This window comes from Asterias rubens, chromosome 5 (genome assembly GCF_902459465.1).
Source record: "Asterias rubens chromosome 5, eAstRub1.3, whole genome shotgun sequence".
NCBI classification, from domain to species: Eukaryota; Metazoa; Echinodermata; class Asteroidea; order Forcipulatida; family Asteriidae; genus Asterias; species Asterias rubens.
Window position 1 is genome coordinate 17649068 of NC_047066.1, and position 23049 is coordinate 17672116.

Below are 23049 nucleotides of genomic sequence, written 5' to 3' on the forward strand. Positions count from 1 at the left end.
GGCACTTAACTTCTTCAAATTATTCTCCTCAGAAATTTTTTCATCAAATATTGCGTTGTTATTTTCAGTTACTTTCCACATTCTTTATGGTTGCATTACATTCTGAATAACTCTCGGGCATATCCATGAAGTATTTTATTATAAAGGAACAACTGACGACACAATCTACAAAAGTCTGCCTTCAAAAAGACGTGTAGTATCCTTCACAGTGATAAATGCATCAGATCAAATCTTTGAACGAATGTGAACGAATGTTATGAAAACCATAGAAAATACATATTAGACATTTTGTTAAATAATCGGGCGGCAGGATTATTTTAAAGTTTACAATTTTCCTTACATGTAAATCTCAATTAATCCTCAGGAAAAACAAGCCATTAAGCCAAAAGTATTTCCAATATACTAACTGCAGTTATAAGTTCTTCCTTAAAGAACAGTATGGGGATATGTAACCACATTAAAAGTCATTATGATGTTTAATAAGTATAATATAAGTATTATATTTTGTTTGATAGTTAGGTGCAATAAGTACTTTAAAGCAATGTTATACCTGTAACCTTCCCTTTAAATGTTACCTGGAGATTGAAGCCATCTGTTTTGACTTGAGCAATCTTGCAGCGTTCGTTTAACTTTAACCATCCCACCATGCAAGGGTTAAGTGGCATAGAGACATTATATTGAGATAAATCTTAATGTGACATTTACTAGTTGTCTCATTAGATGAATACCTACTTTTCTATGTAGCAGGGCTGTGATTTGTAATCACATTTGACATACCCAAGACTCAAAAACAAAGTGGGAAATCCAGGTTGAAATCCTCAATGTTATTCAAGATACAGTTAAAGGAGCTTCAAGTTACTTGCCATGTTTCTTTTGAATTTCCTATTCATAAATCTCCATGTGGTCTCCAAACAGTTTTGTAGGACAGCAGTGTGCTTAACATCTGAAACAATAGACCAATCCATTAAGCTCTGCCCCATTGCGTATTGACCAATCACAACGCAACGAAGGTCCGACACTAAGGACCGACATGCGTGCGCGTATCTTGTGGCGCGCAGCAGAGTTGTGCAGAAAGGCATTGGAGAGCACCACATGTTCTTACTCACTCGTGCGTTGTGGGCGGAGCCTACTGGATCGGTTTATTAACCATCACAAAACTCTTTCAATCGTCCTGAGTTTTTCCGCCTCTGGATGAAAACAAGTACCTATGTATACATGTAGGCCAAAACTGGCTTGGCGGAAAGCCTGGTAGTAGTCTGTAGAGGAATGATCGCTTCAAGTGGTTGACAGAAAATGGCAGAATTGACTGTGGGAATAATCACTTGGTAATGAGAAAAAATAGACATCTTTGGGGTGACCGGAGATACGTGACTCATAGTGGACTTACATGTACAATATAAACAAACCAAGCAAGCGAAGTGCAGTTCAGTGATTGTGTCCGTTCTTTAGGACATTTGATATATTTTATAATTAAAACGCTTTTTGTAGAAAAAGGAAAGCACCAAAGATATCATTTCAATGTTGAATTCCCTTACTCTTTTACAGTGCAGCCCTGTGTCACAAGAAGTTACCTTTACAGCATCGTCACGTAAACTACATTATGTTTAGGGTAGTAATCCCACGCATTGTCGCCCTTTAGTTCCCCAGGGATACCACCTCCCTAGCTAGGTTCAATTAAGAACCATTTCCATTCATTTCTGGTTCCTTTTCATTCTTAATTTACATGTGTAACCTATAGCTGCCAGTCACATATTTAGGAATGTTTGAAAAGCTAAATGCAACTGAGGTTTGACGTTTAAAGCATAACCATGTCCTAGATTTCTATGTAGGTTTCATGACAATCCTAAGAATACGGCAACTGATCCTGCTTCAATTATTGTAGATGTACATCATCATCTGTCTCTACAGGGCCTAATTTCATGGCTCTGCTTACCGTAAGCACAGAATCGGCGCTTACAGAAGCAGGGAATTCTGTGCTTACGGCAAGCGTATTTCACGGGTTAGCGGCGAATTCTAAGCTTACAAGGCTAGCGCAGAAATTCAGCGCTAGCATGTCAAGCGGGGAATCGTGATCGTAAGCGCAGATAAGCAGAGCCATGAAATTGGGCCCAGCTGTGTATTGGGAGAGTCCACACATAGAGACACCAGTTTTCTTTGTTCACATGGTTACTGGACTTCATTTCTGTTTCAAATGTAGCACAGCCCAGTTTGAAATCTAGTCTGGCACCCTGTGGTGCACATGCATTTTGAGGACCAAAAATGGATTCTGATGGCAAGTTGTCGCAACTCCCTCAAGACACGGCTCTGTCTGTCATCGTACAGTATGGTATCTTCTTAAAGAGTCCAAACACCATTGTTTCTTCATCACTCTACCTCTAAGATAACATCAGAATATCATCACTTTGATCAAACATAGAATATGTTAATTGCATGTTTGTATTTCACTGATGCTCTTATAATACAACACAGTCCAATAAGAGACAAATACACATGTTGCTGGTGCCAATTTTATTTTTAAGATAACACCCAAATCTGCCTTGCAAAAGGCCCTTCACAATAATATAACTAAAAGCTTTTAAAAATTCAATAACAAAATTTAATATAATGGAAGTTAGTTATATATTTTACAAAACATAAAATGAAGATATTCCCTGCTTAATCTCCACATGTATTAGTTGATTGTTTGCAGTCAGTTAGTCTGTCATTGCCAGATCTAGTCTTCTATGGGTCTTCATGAAGAAGGAGGGTGGGTAGCCCTCCTTCCTTAGGGAAGACTGACTCATGTGAAGGTGACTTCCTTAGTGGCTTGGAGGCCAAGGCACTTTGCTTCTCTATAAGGCTGACATAGCCTTGCTGCAATAACATCAATAAGGTTGGCATTAGAGCTCCCTGGATTAACTCATACTATGGCACAGTCGTTGACAACTATTAAAGGGATCTTCCTTTTCCTGTATTGTTTGAAAGTTCCAAACAACAGACCCTTCCCATGAAATATGTAAATTGCACATAGCGCGTGCGCACTAATGTTTTGGTTGGCAAATTGAGGGAACATCGCGCTGTTTTGTACACGGGTAATGGGTGTGTCACGCAGATGCGATTGCGCGTCTGCTTAGTGCACAACTCTATGGCGTTTGCCAACCAACAGGGTCTGTACGCATGCGTGAATGTAATTAGCATATTTCATGGGAAGGGTCCATTTACTGACCTTTCCATTGAGTGTCTTGACTTTGTTTTAATCTCATGGCATGTTGAGGAGTTAGATCTCAGTGCAACATTTCCAAGATCTTAAAGGGTTCTACTCTGTGATTGTACATGTATGTGATTGTTGTATCTGTGGACCAATTGACATGCACCACAGTCCATCAATCCATTCAGCCTTCTGGATTGGACCAATTGCTTAGCCTACATGTACATGTAGCTGTCTGTAGCCATCCCATTATAACACCACAGAAGGATGTACAAACATGTATGGGTGTGTGTAGGATTTTAAATTTTGCGTTGTGGAAATACGATATGGAAAGGTTTGCGGTAACACCATGTAATGACTATCTTTAAAATAAGGTGAGGTGGTTCTGAAAAGAACCATTGGTTTCAGCTCGACGTTTCGATCAGTATGCTCTGATCGTCTTTTAGAGAAAGCGGGTGTGTTTTATCGACACTGTTATGTAATGTGGACTCCCTCCATTATCAACCACTCATATTGAAAGGGACTAAATGCAAGTAAGCATCATGGGTGTTCCAACTGCATCACTCTACAGCCAGTTTGAACATCCTATATATCTTGAAATCAAACCATGGACTTCCATTACACCTTGATGAGAATGATCCAACTTCTCTCTCTAGTCAGCCTCAGATCCCTTCCATTAAAGAATGTGTAGTTGATGTCACTAGCATCCCCCTGTGGTCCTTTAAGTTAGCAGGCCTGGTTTGAATTATGTGAAGGAGTCTACCTTGGGAATACGAGTCACTCTACAGTTTGCCAGCCACCCTCAGACAAGTTTTAAAGGGTTGGACCTTCCCTTAACAGTTAACCAACCAAGCGTGCCTTGACACTGCTGTGACTTTTTGATGTGTATGCTTCCGTGGAAACATGTGATATCTATTGTGTATTCTGGAATCTCAAATTGATACTATGTGTTATGATGTGTGTAGGAGGGATGTAAAGCCCTTGATAATGTAGTGTCACTTCTTATTGTTTGCAATGTACATGTAAGCTCATGTTAGCAAACAGATGTTTTACAGAGTAACATACATTGTGTATGTACTCGGTGTGTACATGTAATTCAAATCGAGGACTCATAGCAAAAGGCACACAAGGTCCAAGAGTGCTGTCAAATGAGGGCTCACGATTTGAGATCTTTATACACTTGTATACTGTGTGTTATGGTTCATTTAGTATATTGACAGTTTTTTGCTACTGAAGACACTGGACACCTTTGGTAATTGTCAAAGACCAGTCTTCTCACTTGGTGTACATGTGTATCTCAACATGTATATGCACCAAAATACAAACCTGCGAAAGTTTAAACATCAGTTGGTTGTCAAAAATGCGAGATAATAATGGAAGAAAAACCACCCTTGCCACACAAAGTTGTGTGTTTTCAGTTTTGATTTCGGGACCTCAAAATCTAATTCTGAGGTCTCGAAATCAAATTCAAATATTTTAGTGAAAAATTACTTCTTTCTCAAAAACTACCTTACTTCAGAGGAAGCCATTTCTCACAATGTTTTATACTACACGTATCAACAGCTCTCCATTGCTCGCTACCAAGTAAAGTTGTATGCTAACAATTATTTTGAGTAATTACCAAAAGTGATGGGGATCATCAGCTTCCAAATTAAAATGTAAAAATATAATGAAATCGTGTTACAGTAAACTTTGTGTCAAATTGTAAATGATCCACAACATTGTTTTAGTTCATTTACATACCTTATGAACTCTGAATCAAATGTTCTGCATTGTGTTTAAATTGATAGTTTTTGAAGAATAGGATCTCTATTATATGAGCATCTTGTTACCCAATGATGCATGTAAAGATCCCTTTAAAAGAATGAAATAGAGTTATCTTCTGGAGTCACTGGGACAGTCAGGTACTAAAAGATCGGGATTTAATTTCCTGACTGGAGACATGCCAATTATCAGAAAAGACAAATACATAAAAAACTTGTGACTTGTCAGGGTGTAGTCAGGACATTGAGAGTAAACTAACTAGTCAGTGTATGTGTAAAAGGTAAAATGTACCTCCCAAATGGCTAGGCATTAAACCTACTGTATGGAGGAGGAGGTTTGGGTGGTGATCAGTTGGAAAGTTTCTGATAATGGTTTTGAGACCTGAGATGGACCTACATGTAATTCATGTAATCAAATTACATAAGATGATTTTCTGTTTTATAATCTTGAGAAAAAAGACTTGGATTGGAGTCAAATTTTTAACTTTACCAAATGGTCTTCTAAAGGCCAGTTTATAGTCGGTCGCGCGATGAAAATCTTGACGCGCGATCATAAAAAAGCAAATCAGGTGTGACCATAAATTGTGTTTTTTAGGATCGCGCGTCAAGATTTCCATCGCGCAAACCAGGGAAATGTAGATTTTGTTCACAAAGAATCAGCTTCATGGTGGAGTCTCGTACTTAACTCCCTTGCTGAATACAGTGGTGAAAGCCAATCTATCTCCCGTAATCTTTATTTTCCAACAAAAGGATGACGGTGATAATTGCAGATTACACAATAACCCCTGGAAAAGGGAGATTTGGAGCATGAACTCTAATATCTTTTGTTCTTTTTTACGGGGATCAGGAAAGCGAAGCATAACATGGTTAGCACCGGCACTGTACATGCTATACAATGTACATGTTATGTCTATATTGCAAGCATCCCTCAATTCCTTTTAAAAACTTGTATATTGGACTTCTGTTTGCAATTCTGTAAAAGTTAAGTTTGTTTACACATCTTATGGCAGTAACTGATTGAAGAAATGGATAGAAGATCTGTTCAAATGTGTATTTTGCATCTCTTCATTGAGTGTACTGTTTTTGTTTATGATTCAGATGCCCCATGCCGTCCTGTAAGACACCGAGACGTAGAGTCAAACGACTGAAGGCATTGCCAGCTAAATGGGCAGAGTTACCGCTAGATCAGAAGAAAGTCATTTCAGAAGAATTAGGTATGTTGCAAGGCATGTATGACTTACTGTCATATTACCACTGGATGACTGACACAAGTCTAGTAAATTTCAATAATTTTACATCTGAAAAAAAAAACCAGTGGTCTAGTGTTTTCTTCAATAAGTACAAATCTATTCTTGTAAGATGAATAATTTGGGGTTAGGTTTTCTATTTTAAGCCTCCCACATATTGCAACTTCTGCAGGCGACCAACACAAGTTGAATGAACAACAAAATCTTTTAGGTTTAGTAAAAGCTCTGAGCTCCATGCCTTGTGGTTGGGTTGAGTTCTTTACAATTAAATAATGAGTTTGTCAATTTGACAGACAATTTTAAGGTTAATGACAAATTTGAACAGCAAAAAGGGATTCAAAAATTGAATTTTAAGCACAATATTTACAAAAGTTAGTGTTAAGAACAATATCCTGGCCTACATTTAACAGAAACATTTTCATTGATTGGCTTGAATGCCCCTTAAAGCAATCGCACAACATCGGTAAACAGTATTGTCCAAAGGCCCACACTTCGTGTATCACAACTTATATGTAAAATAACAAACCTGTGAAAATTTATTTCTGACAAACAGGTCTACCCACAGATCAGATCACCACCAAATGTTGTGCAGCTTGCTTCAATCGTATTGCAAGGAAGTTAGGTACGGATGGAACTCTGGAACTAGAACCCAGTGGGATGACTCCCCCTCCTGATGGCCAAGAACCAGGTATAGTAATAGCAATAATACGCATTGAACTAGAACCCAGTGGGATGACTCCCCCTCCTGATGGCCAAGAACCAGGTATAGTAATAGCAATAATACGCATTGAACTAGGACCTAGTGGGATGACTCCCCCTCCTGATGGCCAAGAACTAGGTATAGTAATAACAATAATACGCATTGAACTAGGACCTAGTGGGATGACTCCCCCTCCTGATGGCCAAGAACCAGGTATAGTAATAGCAATAATACGCATTGAACTAGAACCTAGTGGGATGACTCCCCCTCCTGATGGCCAAGAACCAGGTATAGTAATAACAATAATACGCATTGAACTAGGACCTAGTGGGATGACTCCCCCTCCTGATGGCCAAGAACCAGGTATAGTAATAACAATAATACGTATTGAACTAGAACCTAGTGGGATGACTCCCCCTCCTGATGGCCAAGAACCAGGTATAGTAATAGCAATAATACGCATTGAACTAGAACCTAGTGGGATGACTCCCCCTCTTGATGGCCAAGAACCAGGTATAGTAATAGCAATAATACGCATTGAACTAGAACCTAGTGGGATGACTCCCCCTCCTGATGGCCAAGAACTAGGTATAGTAATAACAATAGTACGCAGTTCTTAAATAACGCATTGCCCCACCCGATGGGCATCTCAAAGCACTCAGTAATTTTCTTACAAGGTATGCGGAGTTACATGTTGAAGTATGAGACATTTTTCTTTACATAGCATCATCAGGTTTACAGGGTGCTGTGGGGCAATATGCAGCCAATCAAACCAGGAACACCGGGGCAAACTCATTCTTTTTTTATACAGAGTCTACTTGCTGATAAAAAAAAGTATAAAATGTTTGGGTTTTTTTCACAAGAATGTCAAACCCATTCACATTTAACAAGGTAACATCTGGGCCCAATTTCATGGCTCTGCTTACCGCCGAATTCTGCGCTTACAATCACCATTCTCCACTTACGTGCAAGCGCCAAATTTCTGCGCTAGCTGTATAAGCGTAGTATGCCTAGTAACGTGTAGTACGAACACGCAGAAGCTAAAATTTCCCAACTAACCCGCGAAATACACTTGCTGTTAGCAGAGAATTCCCTGCTTCCATAAGCGCTGATTCTGTGCTTACGGTAAGCAGAGCCATGACATTGGGCCCTGGTACAACCACATCTCTTGCTGCAACATTTGCAAACCGACACCAACCCTCAGAAATCTTAGACACTTGCTCAATCATTTTTTTGAGATTCAATCGTTTTGTGGTGACAAAAATTATCAAAAATATACTACTTCAAAGGGAATCATTTCTCAAAATAGTTTATATCATCAACAGCTGCACTATTTTTGTTTTGGCAATTAGTATATTATTTGTATATGACCCTACATTTAACATATGAATAGTGTGAACGTAATGAGTAGTTTACCTGTTTAAAGCCATTGGACACTTTCAGTAAATAGTATTATCCAAGGCCCACACTTCGTGTATCACAACTTATATATAAAATAACAAACCTGTAAAAATTTAGGCTCAATCGGTCATCGGAGTCGGGAGAAAATAATGGGGAAACCCACTCTTGTTTCCGCACGTTTCGCCGTGTCATGACATGTGTTTAAAATAAATCTGTATTTCTCGCTATCGAGAATTGATATTGTTTTAATGTTTTCTCAAAAAGTAAAGCATTTCATGGAATAATATTTCAAGAGAAGTCTTTTACCATTACCTTCTGTAAACTCTGTAAATTATTTGTAAATCTGTGAATTATATTTTTTTTTTCTGTACCGAAAGTGTATAATGGCTTTAAGAAAGAATTCAGTAGTTTAATCAGTCAAATTTTAACAGTAGAAGTGTAATAGTTTAACAGTTGAGTTAGATACTTTAACATTTGGCACCAAAATGCCATGATTGACAAATGTAGTGTGGTTAAATTCAAATTAATGTATTCGAAAATGGAGTATGGAACAGAAAATTTGTCTGACCTTTTTATCTGAATGAGAATCAGTTATTGATTTAGCCAAGGTTATAAATAATATTGAAAGTAAATCAGATAACCCTGAATGAGTGAAATGTCATAATGTATCATTGAGTATCAGGCACTGCTTGAAATGTCAACTTGATTATTTGATTTCCGTTTGCAGTTATAAATGAGACTTCAAGATGGACGGAAGAAGAGATGGAAGTAGCCAAAGAAGGTTTGTCTCTCTCCGTTTCTGTAAAACCCCTCCCTGTCAAAAAGGAAACTAGTCCAGTGGTGTCTGAGTTATTTCCTGAAGTCTCATTAGATTTTAGAGCAGGAGGAAGATTGAGTTTCTAAGCAGTAATGGTGAGAGCTTGATTTCCTCTCAAATGCAAAGATTCATTGTAAGATGAATTTGCACTATTTCGGTATTTTGCTGAGCCATAAAGATTGATTTATTAGTTATTACTCATCTTACGTTTGGTGCAAATGGGCAATTCCAAGCAAACATGGACATGACACCAAAAAAATCTAGTTTTTGTCACAACTTTCTTTCCACTTAGAAGTTATAGCTAACATATGAAACCAATTTATTTTTAGTTGTTGACAAGGAATGAACTCAATTTTTGCCAAATAAGAACTCAGATTGGGCTCCATGTAGGCGTTGCTACATTGTCTGGAAAGCTGTAATGCGACTGACCGTAATGCGACTGACCATGGTTTTGCCATGTATACCTAAAAGTTCAAGTTGCTGACCATTTATAAGTATCCTGTTGGATACTCATGTATAAGAGTTGTGTGTAACATAGAGTAACTTTTTCGCAAGCTTTTTGATAGAGGAAATTTTTGAATTGTGACAAGTGTGTTTTTTACCATGTCCTTTTTGTGTAATGCAACTGACCGCTTTTTACAACATTATAACATCCAGAGCACAAAGCCCACAATATTTATAATACTATCAATTCAAAGCCGTGGGTGTCAAGTACAAATTAGTCTACATGCATAAACTAAGTGGAAAGAATATCTCACATAGAACTTCTAGCACCAAGATCGAGAAATGACACTGAAAAGTGTAATGCGACTGATCGTGGAATTGCCCAAATGCTTTCTTGTTATCTTGACAATGAAGTTCATAAACACTAAATGTACATCCCTTTGCCCCACACAGATTTCTGGTAGCCTTTGAAAATTATATACAATGACAATGTCTCTCCTTGTTTTAGTTCTAGATTCCCGAGCAACCCCCCCCCCCCCAAACCCGGGGGAAAAAAACCAGGGGGGGGGGGAAGCAATTATTGGTACCAGGAACTGTGAAGTTAGAGTGTGTTTGAATTCTGGTATAAATCTCTTGTTTCTTTCATGTAAAGGTTTAAGGAAACATGGGCGAGATTGGTCGTCTATTTCCAAGGCAGTTGGCACCAAGACTGAGGCTCAGTGCAAGAACTTCTACTTCAACTACAAACGCAAATTCAATCTGGAACAGATACTGGAAGAACACCGCAAAGAAAAGGTAACTGAAACCTGCTTAACAAGGCCCAATTTCATAGTTTAGCTAGCTCTTGTGGCAGCGAGTGCTGCCTTTTATTAAGGAATTCCAGATGAACCATGGCAGTAATGCTACAAATGGTGCCTTGATAACTGGTTTAAAAGTCCCTATTATCAATTATGTTTTAGTTTTCCCTGCAGGTGTGTAATAATTTTTCTCTATTTCATTTGACTATAGGCAGAGAGGGAGCATCGTATTTCAACAACTGAAAGCACAGCATCCACACTGTCTACTTTCTCCGATGATGATGAAGATTCTATGATGTTCACTGATGATGACAATGATGCAGATAATGACATGGAAAGCTCAGATACTGACAGTGCTAGTGAGAATGATGGTGGTGAGGACTCCTCCAGAAAGATTAAAAAGGGAGGTGGTGGAGAGACTATTCAGGGACAAGGTGAACCCATGGAGGTCAGCGCCAATGCCACCCCAGGAGGTGGTGGTGACAACCAGGGCAGTTTACCAGACACTGGACACGATAAAAGCCAGTCGGGAAACGATACGGGTGGTGGTAGGGCAAGCGAAACATCAGAGGGAGTAAGAAATGAGGCGGTTACTATGGCGACTGAACCGAAGCAGCAGCTGCAGACGGAACCTGGCGCTGTGAAGAAGAGTTCAGACCCGCAGCAAGCACCACCTCCTCCTCTTCTCTCTCAACCCGACCGGCCGTCTCTGTCTACAGAGATGCAATCCAATCATTCTGAACTCCCCTTGGGACCAAGCCTTGGGTCTTCCCGTCCTAGAGACGATGATGATTCCAGTGCAACATGCAGCGCTGATGAGGGCCACATTCATGAGGATGTGGAGGCAGTGGTCATCCAGGAGCCTTCTTGTAACTCCTCTCTCATGCCAATGACTCGAAGGGTCCTGGAAAGCCAAGCTGGCGACAAGGTCTCCTCTAGTGATGAGAAGCGTTTTTTTCATGGCTTTCTCCCAGCACCAGCAGTAGAGCTAACCCCCTCACAAGCTCAACCCTCTCAGGGTCAACAAGATAGAAGATCTGTCCGAATAGAACCCTCTGTGGATACTTCAAGCTCATGTAAACCCAACACAACTGTGGCAGAGTTTCTTGGTAAAGAAGGCAAAGGTGTGAATAACATCAGTGATCTGATTGACTCTGCAATACACATGCATCTAAGTAAGTTCATTATACTCTTTCTTTCTACTCAAAGTCAAATTCAAAGTAGACACTATCCAGAAATATGTTGACGGGATGATATTACTGACCCATTTTGGTATTTGAATATTGAAAACTTGCATTTATTCTATCTTTAACAAACCCTTTTCTTGGTATTAATTTTTTTTAGCAAGTCAAACCTAGTATTCGATACCATTTAACATGTTGTGTATGTTGTCACAACTGCACAGGCCTACACGTGTTCTGTTTAGATGCATTCATTGCATGATATCAATTTGCAGGATGGCATATAATTAGTCTGTCATTGAAATTAAAGTGGATGACACTAAATGATCAGACAGGGTGGTTATCTCACTAAAGAATCACTGTCCATTTCTCATTGTACACTAAAACAAGTGCATAATTGTATGAAATGCCAGGAATGTTTCTCTCATTGCCAGCACCCATCTTGATTAGTATTGATACATTTACAATAACAAAGATGAACACTTCAAGGATTAGTACTTGTATATGTTTTTATTAATCTAGCTTGATTTTGATTTTTACCAGGTAAATCATCCTCGACTAACAGCTCACCAGGTCAGCAAGATCAAATGACTTGTATATCAGAGTCTCGTAAGAGCCCTGCCTCTGCCAAGGACACTGCCAAAGAGGCTCGGGAAGGCCGTCGTTCATCAGACAACTTATATGGTGAGATGCATTCTCGAAGGACACCACCGTGGGCAGACTCCAGTGATAGCAAAGACCGTCGACCAAGTTCCAGGCCAGAACCTGGTGTGGCGTATGTCTCGCCTCATATATCCCATACCTCACAGGTGCATCAGAGAACCCAACAGCAACAGCAACAGCAGCAACATCTGAAACAGGAACGGTTGCAGGAGCGGGATGTCTACGAAGTCGGTAGTAGTCATCCAGACATGACGGGTATGAGGTATCCAAGTGGATCTCTCGGGCGGGCGTTATACCCTGGCACCCGCTATGCTCGAGATGCACATGGGGAGTTATACCAAGATAGAGAGCACCCTCATGTGTCTTCCCCACCAGGGGTACCAACAGGAGCCCGCTCAACCCGTCCAAGCTCACCTTTCAAGCTTGTACCAATGGATCGAGCATCACAGTCTCAGCAACATCGGCCGATACCATTGCCACGTTCCACTAAGGGCAATGTACCTCCTCCCCCTCCACTCATCAACAAATTATCTCCAAAGCCTGTGAAGACGGAAAAGTCTTCACCATTAGGTCAGTCTCATGGTGGTTCCATCACTCAGGGTACACCCATTAACTTCTCTACTGCTGCAAACCCTCAAGGGTAAGTACAACAAAACCAATTTACAACATGTTCATTACTCCAATAATACTTTTCTTAAATGGTGTTTGAAGCTTAAATATGAATAGTAAACTTGCGGGTTCAACCATGAGTAAAATCTCTTTTGAAAAGAGCCGGTTTGGTCTTGACGTTTCGAACAGTATACTCTGCTTGTCTTCGAGACGAGACCAAACCGGCCCTTTTCAAAAGAGATTTTACTCATGGTTGAACCCGCAAGTTTACTATTCATATTTATATTTATAGTTAATCTTAATATTGTTCTTAGCTGTTGAGTTTGAAAGTGACGGTGCCATTTCTCATCAGCACTTTGCTGATAGCACTACCTGTAGCTTGAAATGCTTTTTACATGATATACCATTGTTTAGATGCAGGCATCTGTAGCAATTGTTTTGTTGTGTTAATCAAGCTCTTAACCCAGTCAAAAACCTAAACAGAGAAGCCTCCATTAACAAAATCCTATACATTGTGCATCTATCAGGCATGGTACATGTATTCTTAAAAGGATCTATGTACTTTTTTCTAACACAAAATACAATGTCCACAGATTTACATTCAAAACACAGTTTTACTCATTTCTCAAAAACGATTGCACCTTGGGGGAATGAAAGGAAGCTTTCTACTATCATTATCTTCGAACCCTGTAAGTTTAATGTAAATTTTTGGACATTTTTAAAAAATACCAAAATCCTTTAATAAATTTTAAATTTGTATCGGGGGTTAAAGAATATTCATTTTATACTTCCGAAAAAATGGTGAGTAAATAGCCTGAAATATGAAACCATGCACCATTATAAATAAGTACGTCAGCCCTTGTGTTAAAAAACATTTTCCTACTTTTTTCCCAAGGACCATATATCAAGCCTCATTTATATAAATGTTGATTTCAATTTGACTTTACTGATGGTTTGCTGTTTTACTACAGTCGTTATGAGAATACAATGCCCAGGACTCAGGCTGCATATGAAGGACTACTTGTCAAGGGTCAACCATCAGCTACCTCCCCAAGGCAAGAAGGAGGAGGAGGATGTGGTTCTATTACTCAAGGTACACCCATCAGTAGAGGAGGACGAGAGCTACCTGGAGGCTCTATCACTAGAGGTACACCTCTACCTCAACAACATGAGGCGTCTGCATCCAAAAGTAGGCAGGAACATTCTTTATCAAGACTTTTGCTTTTCACACATTTATAAGTCGTCAAACAAACAAATAATTTTAGGTTAATTTAAAAAAAATTAAGAAATGAACAGTGATTTTTTTTGTGTGAGGATGAGTTGTGTGAGACCACCATCTAGATGGTTGAGTTTTGTGATTTGCAAGAATTTCATTTTCAATTTCAATTAACTTTATTATCCACGATATACATGTATACAACAACTTTTATACAACAAATTTACAAAATTTACATAAAATTATTATCTACCATAAAACAGACAAAAAAACACTACAAGCCTTAAAAGTCTATTCTTGATTTAAGGATTTTAGTTGCCGAGTGGATGAGAGCACCGGACTCGTGCTCAGGTGTTTCTGTGCAACAGAGTGTGGGTTTGAGTCCTGGTCTTGACACTTATAAATGTCACACACATATACAGTGAATATCACTTTGGTTTGCGAGGATGAAAAAACAATAAAATTACAAAAATACAAAAATATACTAAAACCACGAAGACTACACAATAACAAACTGCACATTATGCAGAGAAACAACAGTAAAACATTGAAACCCCGAAAACATTTATAACAAGTATTAATCATTCAGTAACCTTATTGCACTTGGAGTCAGCTCTATAAATTCTCTGAAGTGTAAAACTTTGAGATTTCAAGGCTTTATTACTGCACTGTTTATCATATTATCAAGAGTTTAAGGTTTATGACGATTGAGACCTGAATGCGTTATGGCAAAGGGGGTATTCGACCCCGCGGTGTATGTTGTCTTGATTGACGTGCGCATGCATGGCCTATGTCTCTGTGTGGGTTCAACAGCACCCTCTCTTGATATTTTCCTATTCGCGATAAACCTTATTGAATTGTATTTCTGCGTTCCTTACCTTACCAGTTGCTAATCATGAAAGTCAGAGAACCACACCAAGTAGCTATGAAGCCTCAGCATCAAGAAACACCCCAGTGTCATATGAGAGTGACAGACCACGTTCAACCCAGGCAGGAATGCGTCGTGTCAGTTTGTATGAGAACCCATTAGCCAGGGGCTCACCTGTCTATGTTAACACCAGTGGAACAATGCGAGGTATGTTTCTTGCTGGACTAACCATTGCCTTTAAAAATCACTACATGTTAAATATATAGTTGACGCTACTAGGGCCGAACTCCGCTCGAAACGTTGTGACAACTGGTATGTCCAATGTTAGAAATTTGTTTGTGCCATCCAGGCCGATCAGCATTGAACGATGGTCATTATGCTTCTAGTAATAGTATGCTCAGCCCATTTTCATAGAGCTGCTGAAGTATAAAAAGTAGCTAAGCGCAACAAAATTATGCTTACCAGAATAAGATTACCAGCCAAAATACAAAATACCATGTCACTATGCCGCCTGTGACTGTTACCCTGCTTATTATTGCAGACCAGACAAATTTTAAGGAATATTTCTGCTTAAGCAGCTCTATGGAATAAGGCCCTGGCCTAAGCGATACTTTTAAAACTTTAATACAGCATTGAATTAAAGCATTATGATTTTTGGTTAAGTGAAAGTTAAGAAATCTTTTATTAAGCAGGATTTGTATTTGCCTCTCATCACTGGAAGGGGTCCAGTGTTTAACACCACTACTTCTAAATTAAGCAGTCTGGTGCTTTGGGCCAAAGCTCTGGTGTTGTCAGTGAAATGGGTTCAGGTCCCAATCAGGGCACTTGTGTTTTTAAGCAAGTCACTTAACCATATTTGAGTCATTCTTTGAATGGTGCATAAACCCATAGGTCATGTTTGTTGTGTTGTGCAAATAAAAGACCCATTTACACTTAAATGAAGGGGTTTGCCTGGTGTTTGTGACATGGTTACCGTCCTCTTTACAATCCTGAATCCTGTCTGAGGTGCCTCTGGACTTATTTTTTAGGACTTTGGAAACCTCTGAGTATACATTATTGATTGTTGCACGCTATGACGGGGTCCATGGCGTTTTGTACACCCGAGGGGGAAAACGGCAGAGGGTGCCGTTTCCCCTCGACGGTATACAAAACCCATGGACCCCAGTCACAGCGTGCAACAATTATTTTGTTATACCTTTGTATAACTGTTATTCCTCTTCTCGAAGTTCTGTTGTCATCTTCAAACATTATTACGACGGACTATTCATTGTTTAATACATGGCGTTTTGTACACCCGAGGACTACACAGCGCTGGAAATCGACCAACGCCGGGAACGATCAAGGTGATGTACACCGGTGTACATCAGTTTTCATGTTACCCGGCCCGTCGAGCTATGTAAGTAACATGGGTGTTTGTTGCCCGGTACGTGATTGGTTCTTGACCAATCAAACTTCACAGTTTGTTACTGAGGCATAACAAGTATATTTGTAACTGTCCATACTAAATCATGATTGTTCCCACACCAAGTCAAGCCGCCATGTCTCTTTATATCCCTGGTATCTTTGTAGCTGGTAACCCCTATGAGAGGCAAATGCATCCGATCGACCAAGCTACTGCATTGTACATAGCTCAGCAGCAGCAGCAGCAACAACAACAACATCGAGAGTACATCAACCTGATGGCTAACAGAGCTGGACAACCAGATACAACATCATTCAGTAGCTCTAAAGAAACACTAGCAGGTTGGCCAAATTAATCACAACAATATATCACTTGAGGGTAAACTTTGGGCTATTCAGAGATCTTTAAAAAAAAAAATTTTTTCACACACGCTGGCCGGGTGATCAACTAAAATTTCACCAGCTCGCATGAATGTATGCACAACATTTTCAAAGCGTTCAAATAAATAAGTAAATGGAAAACACAGAGAAGCAAAGTTTGCTAAATTGCGTGTTTGAATTTAAAAATAATCTATGGGATTTTTACCACCTCTATTGCTATATTCATTGGGTGGACTAGGGTTTTGACTCTGGCAACTCGTATTACCATGGTAACTTATGTGCCATTCTGGACATCATGACCAGAAATTTGTTACTGCAAATTTGTTTATGTAGTTTTTTTTATTTATAGTTGCACCATTCTATACACTCCTCCCAGTATTTAAACTTTACAAACCATAGGCAAATTCAACCAATTCTATTTACACAACCATGTAAAGCACCAGCAGTGTCGGAAAATAGTGGTTGATTTTTATTCCTCTAAATTTCTTGATGAAATGGAATAGATCAAAACACCCTGTACTAATGTCAGGATATTGTGTTGATGTAATAATTTGATTTGATTGATTGCGTAGGTGACTTTGCCACAGCTAAGCAGATGAGTATGAGGACTACATCAACTATAGCAGGTACTGGTATGTCTGTCACTACTTATCATTTATTACCTTCTATACACCCCTTGTAGTGACTGCTATCCTTGGTCAAATGTCCGTAAAAGGCTATTATTCATACTTATTTATTGATTTATATTTATTCGTTCAAGCTTTAAAAACATCAAAAATGTACAGCAACAAAAAACTAGAAATGTAAAAAAAAAAATTAGGAAAACAATTAGAGACATACATGTATCAAAAAACAAGAAGCAAACAGAAGCCTAGGGATTGCCCCAAAGCACCACTATCCAAAGGAGCAATCCCTTTAATAGGTAAATGTATATGTATATCATTGGCCAAGAGCCGTGAAAAGCCTGTACAACGCATGCACGTTTCCATTGATGATGGTCAATGACGTCATGTGCATACCATCTATTGCCCCTCCACTGTTTGTACTTTTTGGCAACAGCTCCTATTGGTTTTGTACACACTTTCAAATGGCAACCCTTCACTCAACCAGTAACCCTATTGTCCACTCTAGTCATAGGTCCCCCAGTTTGAGTGTGTATAGCTAACCATTGATACATGATTTCTGTGTCTCTATCAAGAACAGCAGATTCAAAACCATTTTTATTTCAAAAGTAGTCACAGCTCAATAAACAAGAACTTCGTCAATGAAAAAAAAAGGGATTAAGTGTGTCATATTACCCCTTGCAGACATGTAAATGTAACGCACTCCACAAAATGCGCATATTCAATTTCCACCAATACAAAATTTATACAGAGTTTCAATTGTCATCTTGAAGTTATTTTCAAATTTCACTCATAGACCCTTGTCTTTAAAAGTCAGTTATCTGATTTCAATTGATTGAAAGTTAACTAGCCAGTTCATTTGAAATGTTTTGTGAAGTCACACTTCTGTTTTTTCTTAATTTTTAGGGGATTATGCAACAGCCAAACAGATGAGTCAACAGCAGCAGCAACAACAACAACAACAGCAGCAACAACAACAACAACAACAACAACAACAACAACAGCAACAACAGCAGCAACAACAACAGCAGCAACAACAGCAGCAACAACAGCAGCAACAACAACAACAACAACAGCAGCAACAACAGCAGCAACAACAACAACAACAGCAGCAGATCCCTCATCAAATCACTTCTCAGATGGGTCAGCAACTGAGCCAGCAAATGCAGCAACAGATGAGCCAGCAGCTTGGTCAGCAGATGGGTCAACGAGGCACCTACCCGCCAACGTCCACCTCTAAAGATTCCAGACTATCCCCAAGAAGAGAGTCACCACTAGGCAAACATTTCCCTCCTGGCCAGCCTCATGTTATGGACCCTCAACTACAACATGCTCAAATGCTCTCCTATGCTGCTCATGCTCAGGTTAGTGCATGAATAATTACTATTATTTAGTTTGGCTTAAGGCACTGGACACTCTTGGTAGTTACTCAAAATAATTGTTAGCATAAAACATTACTTGGTAACAAGAAATGGGAGCTGTTGATAGTATAAAACATTGGGAGAACGGCTCCCTCTGAAGTAAAATAGTTTGCAAGAAAGAAGTAATTTTCCTCGAATTTGATTTTGTGACCTCAGAATTAGATTTTGAGGTCTCGAAATCAAGCATCTGAAAGCACACAACTTCTTGTGACAATGGTTTTTTTTTCTTTCATTATTATCTTGCAACTTCGACGACCAATTGAGCTCAAACTTTCACAGGTTTGTTATTTTATGGATATGTTGAGATAAAGCAAGTGAGAAGACTGGTCTTTGACCATTACCAATAGTGTCCAGTGCCTTTAACACCAAAGTAAACTTAGTAGACAGGTACCTCAGCTTGGATTCAAATCCACAAGAGGTGCCCGCGGATTTATTCCACAAGACTCAGAAAGTACAGATAATACAGTGCTTAATGTACTGCGTATACAATGCTCATACATTTAATAGCAGAGGGCAAAACTAAATCATTTGTTGTCTATCAGTGCAATGGTTACATGGATGAAGTAACTGACATTTCATCGACCTTGGCCTCTATTCTTGTAAGTCAAATCACTATGCAGGTGGGATCTGCTACATGTACAAAGTATCCAATTCTGTCTCTAAAGCTTATTTTGACCTAAATCACTCATTTCATCCTTCTTTGTAATTTCTCATTAAAAAAAACCTGATGATTCAGACAATGTTTGGAGTGCCATGTACTTGTGTCAAGCAAGTAAAAAGAGTATGTTTTTCTTGCTGATTTAATTTCCTATTAGAGCCAAACTCTGTTGAAGGATTCGGGTACTTTTTCAAAATGTCCACAGATTTACATTAAACTTACAGGGTTTGAAGATAATGATAGTGGAAAGAACCCCTTCAAATATTACTTACTGAGGTGCTGTAGTTTTTGAGAAATGAGTAAAACAAGCCACAAAATAGGTTTTGTCTCAGTGAGAAGAAAATTATTTCACCATGTAAAAATGTATTAACCAGTAATGATGTTATACCATAACATACCATTACTGGTTAATATGTTTTTACATGCTAGAACTTAGACGAAAATCATTTTCGTGACATTGTTTTATACATTTCTCAAAAACTGCAGAATATTTTCAGGGAAGCTTTCTACTAGGTTTTCTCGGTCAAATTCGGCAAATGAGCAGCCAATTTCATTTTCATGCGTTCAAATTAAAGCTGTTTTGCCTCTCCAGTTATTACTGCGTTTCAAATTCAGAATTCGGCCATTCAATTTCATTTTGAATCGAGTCAAATCCCTTTAGTACTCTGTTCAATTTAGCGTAGTGTCATTCTTTTTCGTGACACACCCGCCTCAAGAAGCGTCTGCGAATTTGAATGCTACTTTGATGAATTTTAAATTGAATGATTATTTTGTGAAATCGAATGACGCCACATTACATTTGACTAATCATAAAACGACATCGAATGACCATTTTCAGTAGCATTCAATTTCGTGCGAAATAGAATAGCTTGGTGGTTAAATTGGCTGCTCATTTGCCGAAATTGACCTAGAAAACCTGTATCATTATCTTTGAACTGCATAAGTTTAATGTGAATCTGTGGACATTGTGTTTTGTGTTAGAAAAAAAGTACATAGATCCTTTAAGTGGGTGTGGCATCAATCTTACAAACAGGGTGGAATTAGCAATGGTAATGATACTCACAGATTAAATAGTAAATGCAAACAACCTGAATTGGTTTTTGAATTTTTAGAAAAGATTAACAATGGTATCACTTTTGTTCTCCTTTGTATTTGTACAGGGTGGACAAATAGTGTATCTGCCGTACCTTCACCCCAATCAGCACCCACATCTTCTGTACCCTGGAGGTATCCCTACCACGCACTCCTCCCCTCACCCCTCTATTAGTCCCCATACCACACAGTCTCATGCAACCCATTCAGACAGAAGAACTAGCTCCCCAATGCAGCAACAGCAGCAGCGTGAAGTCACATCCCCAGCGGAGCACTATGCACAACAGCAAGCTGTTAATCTATCACGAGGATGGCCGCCATCCCAGAATCCAAATTCTGTCCGTTTTAAAGTCCCACCAAGGAGTTCATCAAGCCCAGGAGCTCATCCAGGTACAGGGGCACACCCAGTCACCCATCCGGGTGCCCTACCTGTAACATGTGTACACACTGCAACAGGGACACATACCCTGACAGCTGTTCACCCAGCATACGCCCATCCAGGTGCCCACTTAGTGGGTAGTAGTCACCCTGGAGCGGGTCACCCAGGTGCACATCATATGGCTGCAATGGGGAGTATCTTGAGAGGTACACCCATCAGACCTCCACCCAGTATCACTATGGGAACACCCAACCCGGAGCTTAGAGGTGAAACTCCAAGAAGTCGAGCTGAAAGCACATCAGGTTAGTCACCAGTAAATAATTGATTTCACTGGTTAACTACATTTAGCTATCACATTGAATCCATCCAAAGAATATTGCCGTTGGTCTTGTATTTGTTTTCATTGATTGAACTTGTCCGTGTAAAAAACCAAGATTTTCATTCAACTTTGGGCATACTTGAAAGAGCTTTCCATTGTCTGAATAAATGTGTTTTCAAATGAGTCTTGAATGAGTTGATAGATGATGTGCCTCCGTGAATGCTGTGTGACCATAGTAGGTGTATGTGCCAAGGCAATTTGTATGAAAGATTAGGAAACACATCTTTTTTTTTTTTTTTTTTTTTAAAGGATTTGGGTACTTTTTGTAACACAAAACACAATGTCCACAGATTTACATTAAACCATACACCGTTTGAAGATAATGTTAGTAGAAAGCTTTCCTTAAAACTTTTTGCTGAGGTGCTGTAGTTTTTGAACAATGATTTTTGTATCACGATCACTGAGATGAAAATTACACAAAAACTATGGCACCTAAGCATGTAAGATTTTCAGGGAAGCCGTCTACTATCATCATCTTCCATCTGTGTAAATTTGATGTAAATCTGTGGACATTGTGTTTTTTTGTCCTTCAAACAGACCCATACCCTTTAAGCTGCAGTCCTTCTGCAACAAGGATGTACTTTGGCAACAGGATGCACAGCCAATGGCAGATAGAAGCTTTGTAGCTCGGAAGCAATCTTTCTCAATTCTCAAGAGAAGAAAGCCTAAGAAATCTCACTTAGGCCCAACATTTGGTACATCCAGTTATTCCGGTATTATTGTGATTGAATATTGAATACAAGTATATGATATTATTTGCAGGTTCAGTTGGAAGTAAATCACCTGGAGTATCGAGTGGATCCGATGCCTTTCAGACCCTGGTTCATGTAGCTGCCTCAGCTGAGACACTCTCAACAGCTCAAGAGAAAGGTACATTTATTATCTTCACGTTAAGGATCTATGTACTGTTTTCTAACACAAAACACAATGTCCACAGGTTTACATTAAACTTAAACAGTTTGAAGATAATGATAGTAGAAAGCTTCCCTGAAAATATTACTTACCTAGGTGCTGTAGTTTTTGGAGTAAAACAATGTCACAGAAATAGCATGTAAATACGTATTAACCAGTTATGGTACATGTATGTTATGGTATAATACCATAACTGGTTAATACGTTTTACACGCTAAAATATTTTTTGTCTCACTGAGACGAAAATTATGTTGAGAGTTGTTTTACTCATTTCTCAAAACTACACAACCTCAGTTAGTAATATTTGAAGGGAAGCTTTCCACTATCATTATCTTCAAACCGTGAAGTTTAATGTAAATCTGTGGACATTTTGAAAAAGTACATGTACCTGCATCCTTTAACTGTAGATAATACCCTCACCAATGGAATCAAATCAAGACTGTGCTAATGAGTCTGACCCCATTTTATTATTTGAGAATTGGTACTCAATTTTGCCACTAAACATAGGGAGCAAGACATAGATTGTTTGGTATTGATAAAGGTCTGTATGTGTTTAATGTATAGACCTTTCTATTGTTGATAAAACAAACCTAGCTGATTGGCGTGGACGGCCGAATATTAGTAAAACATGCAATCATGTTTAACCAAATTCAATATTGTCTGCAAACTTTCAATTAAATAAAATACCTTCCATGAATGTTTGCTTTGTTTTCAACAAATTCAACTCTATGTTCGAATACTTGTGTAACCTTCTTACAAACAGAAGCTATTTGTGTTTGTTTTGCATCGATGGCTTTCCATAGTTTTCCAACCTTGGTCTGCAATAACTGTGGATGAGAAGTTGCAATAGAAAGGTTTATACATTGCAGCTGCAGTCAATGTTGTAGCCATTTCCAAGATTAAACAAACA

General features: G+C 39.0%; 1 protein-coding gene across 1 annotated transcript in view; it reads left to right on the forward strand.

Annotated features, from left to right (window-relative positions):
- The window catches only part of LOC117290974 (nuclear receptor corepressor 1-like), a 74354-nt gene that overhangs the window by 46263 nt on the left and 5042 nt on the right, over window positions 1-23049 (forward strand). The window contains exons 17-30 of the mRNA XM_033772564.1: window positions 6049-6164; window positions 6751-6885; window positions 9026-9079; window positions 10212-10354; window positions 10568-11531; window positions 12081-12840; window positions 13781-13998; window positions 14912-15100; window positions 16463-16636; window positions 17248-17301; window positions 18205-18264; window positions 18415-18662; window positions 20538-21150; window positions 21990-22097. Of these exons, the coding sequence (XP_033628455.1) occupies window positions 6049-6164; window positions 6751-6885; window positions 9026-9079; window positions 10212-10354; window positions 10568-11531; window positions 12081-12840; window positions 13781-13998; window positions 14912-15100; window positions 16463-16636; window positions 17248-17301; window positions 18205-18264; window positions 18415-18662; window positions 20538-21150; window positions 21990-22097 (3836 nt within the window). The remainder of the gene's footprint in view (window positions 1-6048; window positions 6165-6750; window positions 6886-9025; window positions 9080-10211; window positions 10355-10567; window positions 11532-12080; window positions 12841-13780; window positions 13999-14911; window positions 15101-16462; window positions 16637-17247; window positions 17302-18204; window positions 18265-18414; window positions 18663-20537; window positions 21151-21989; window positions 22098-23049) is intronic.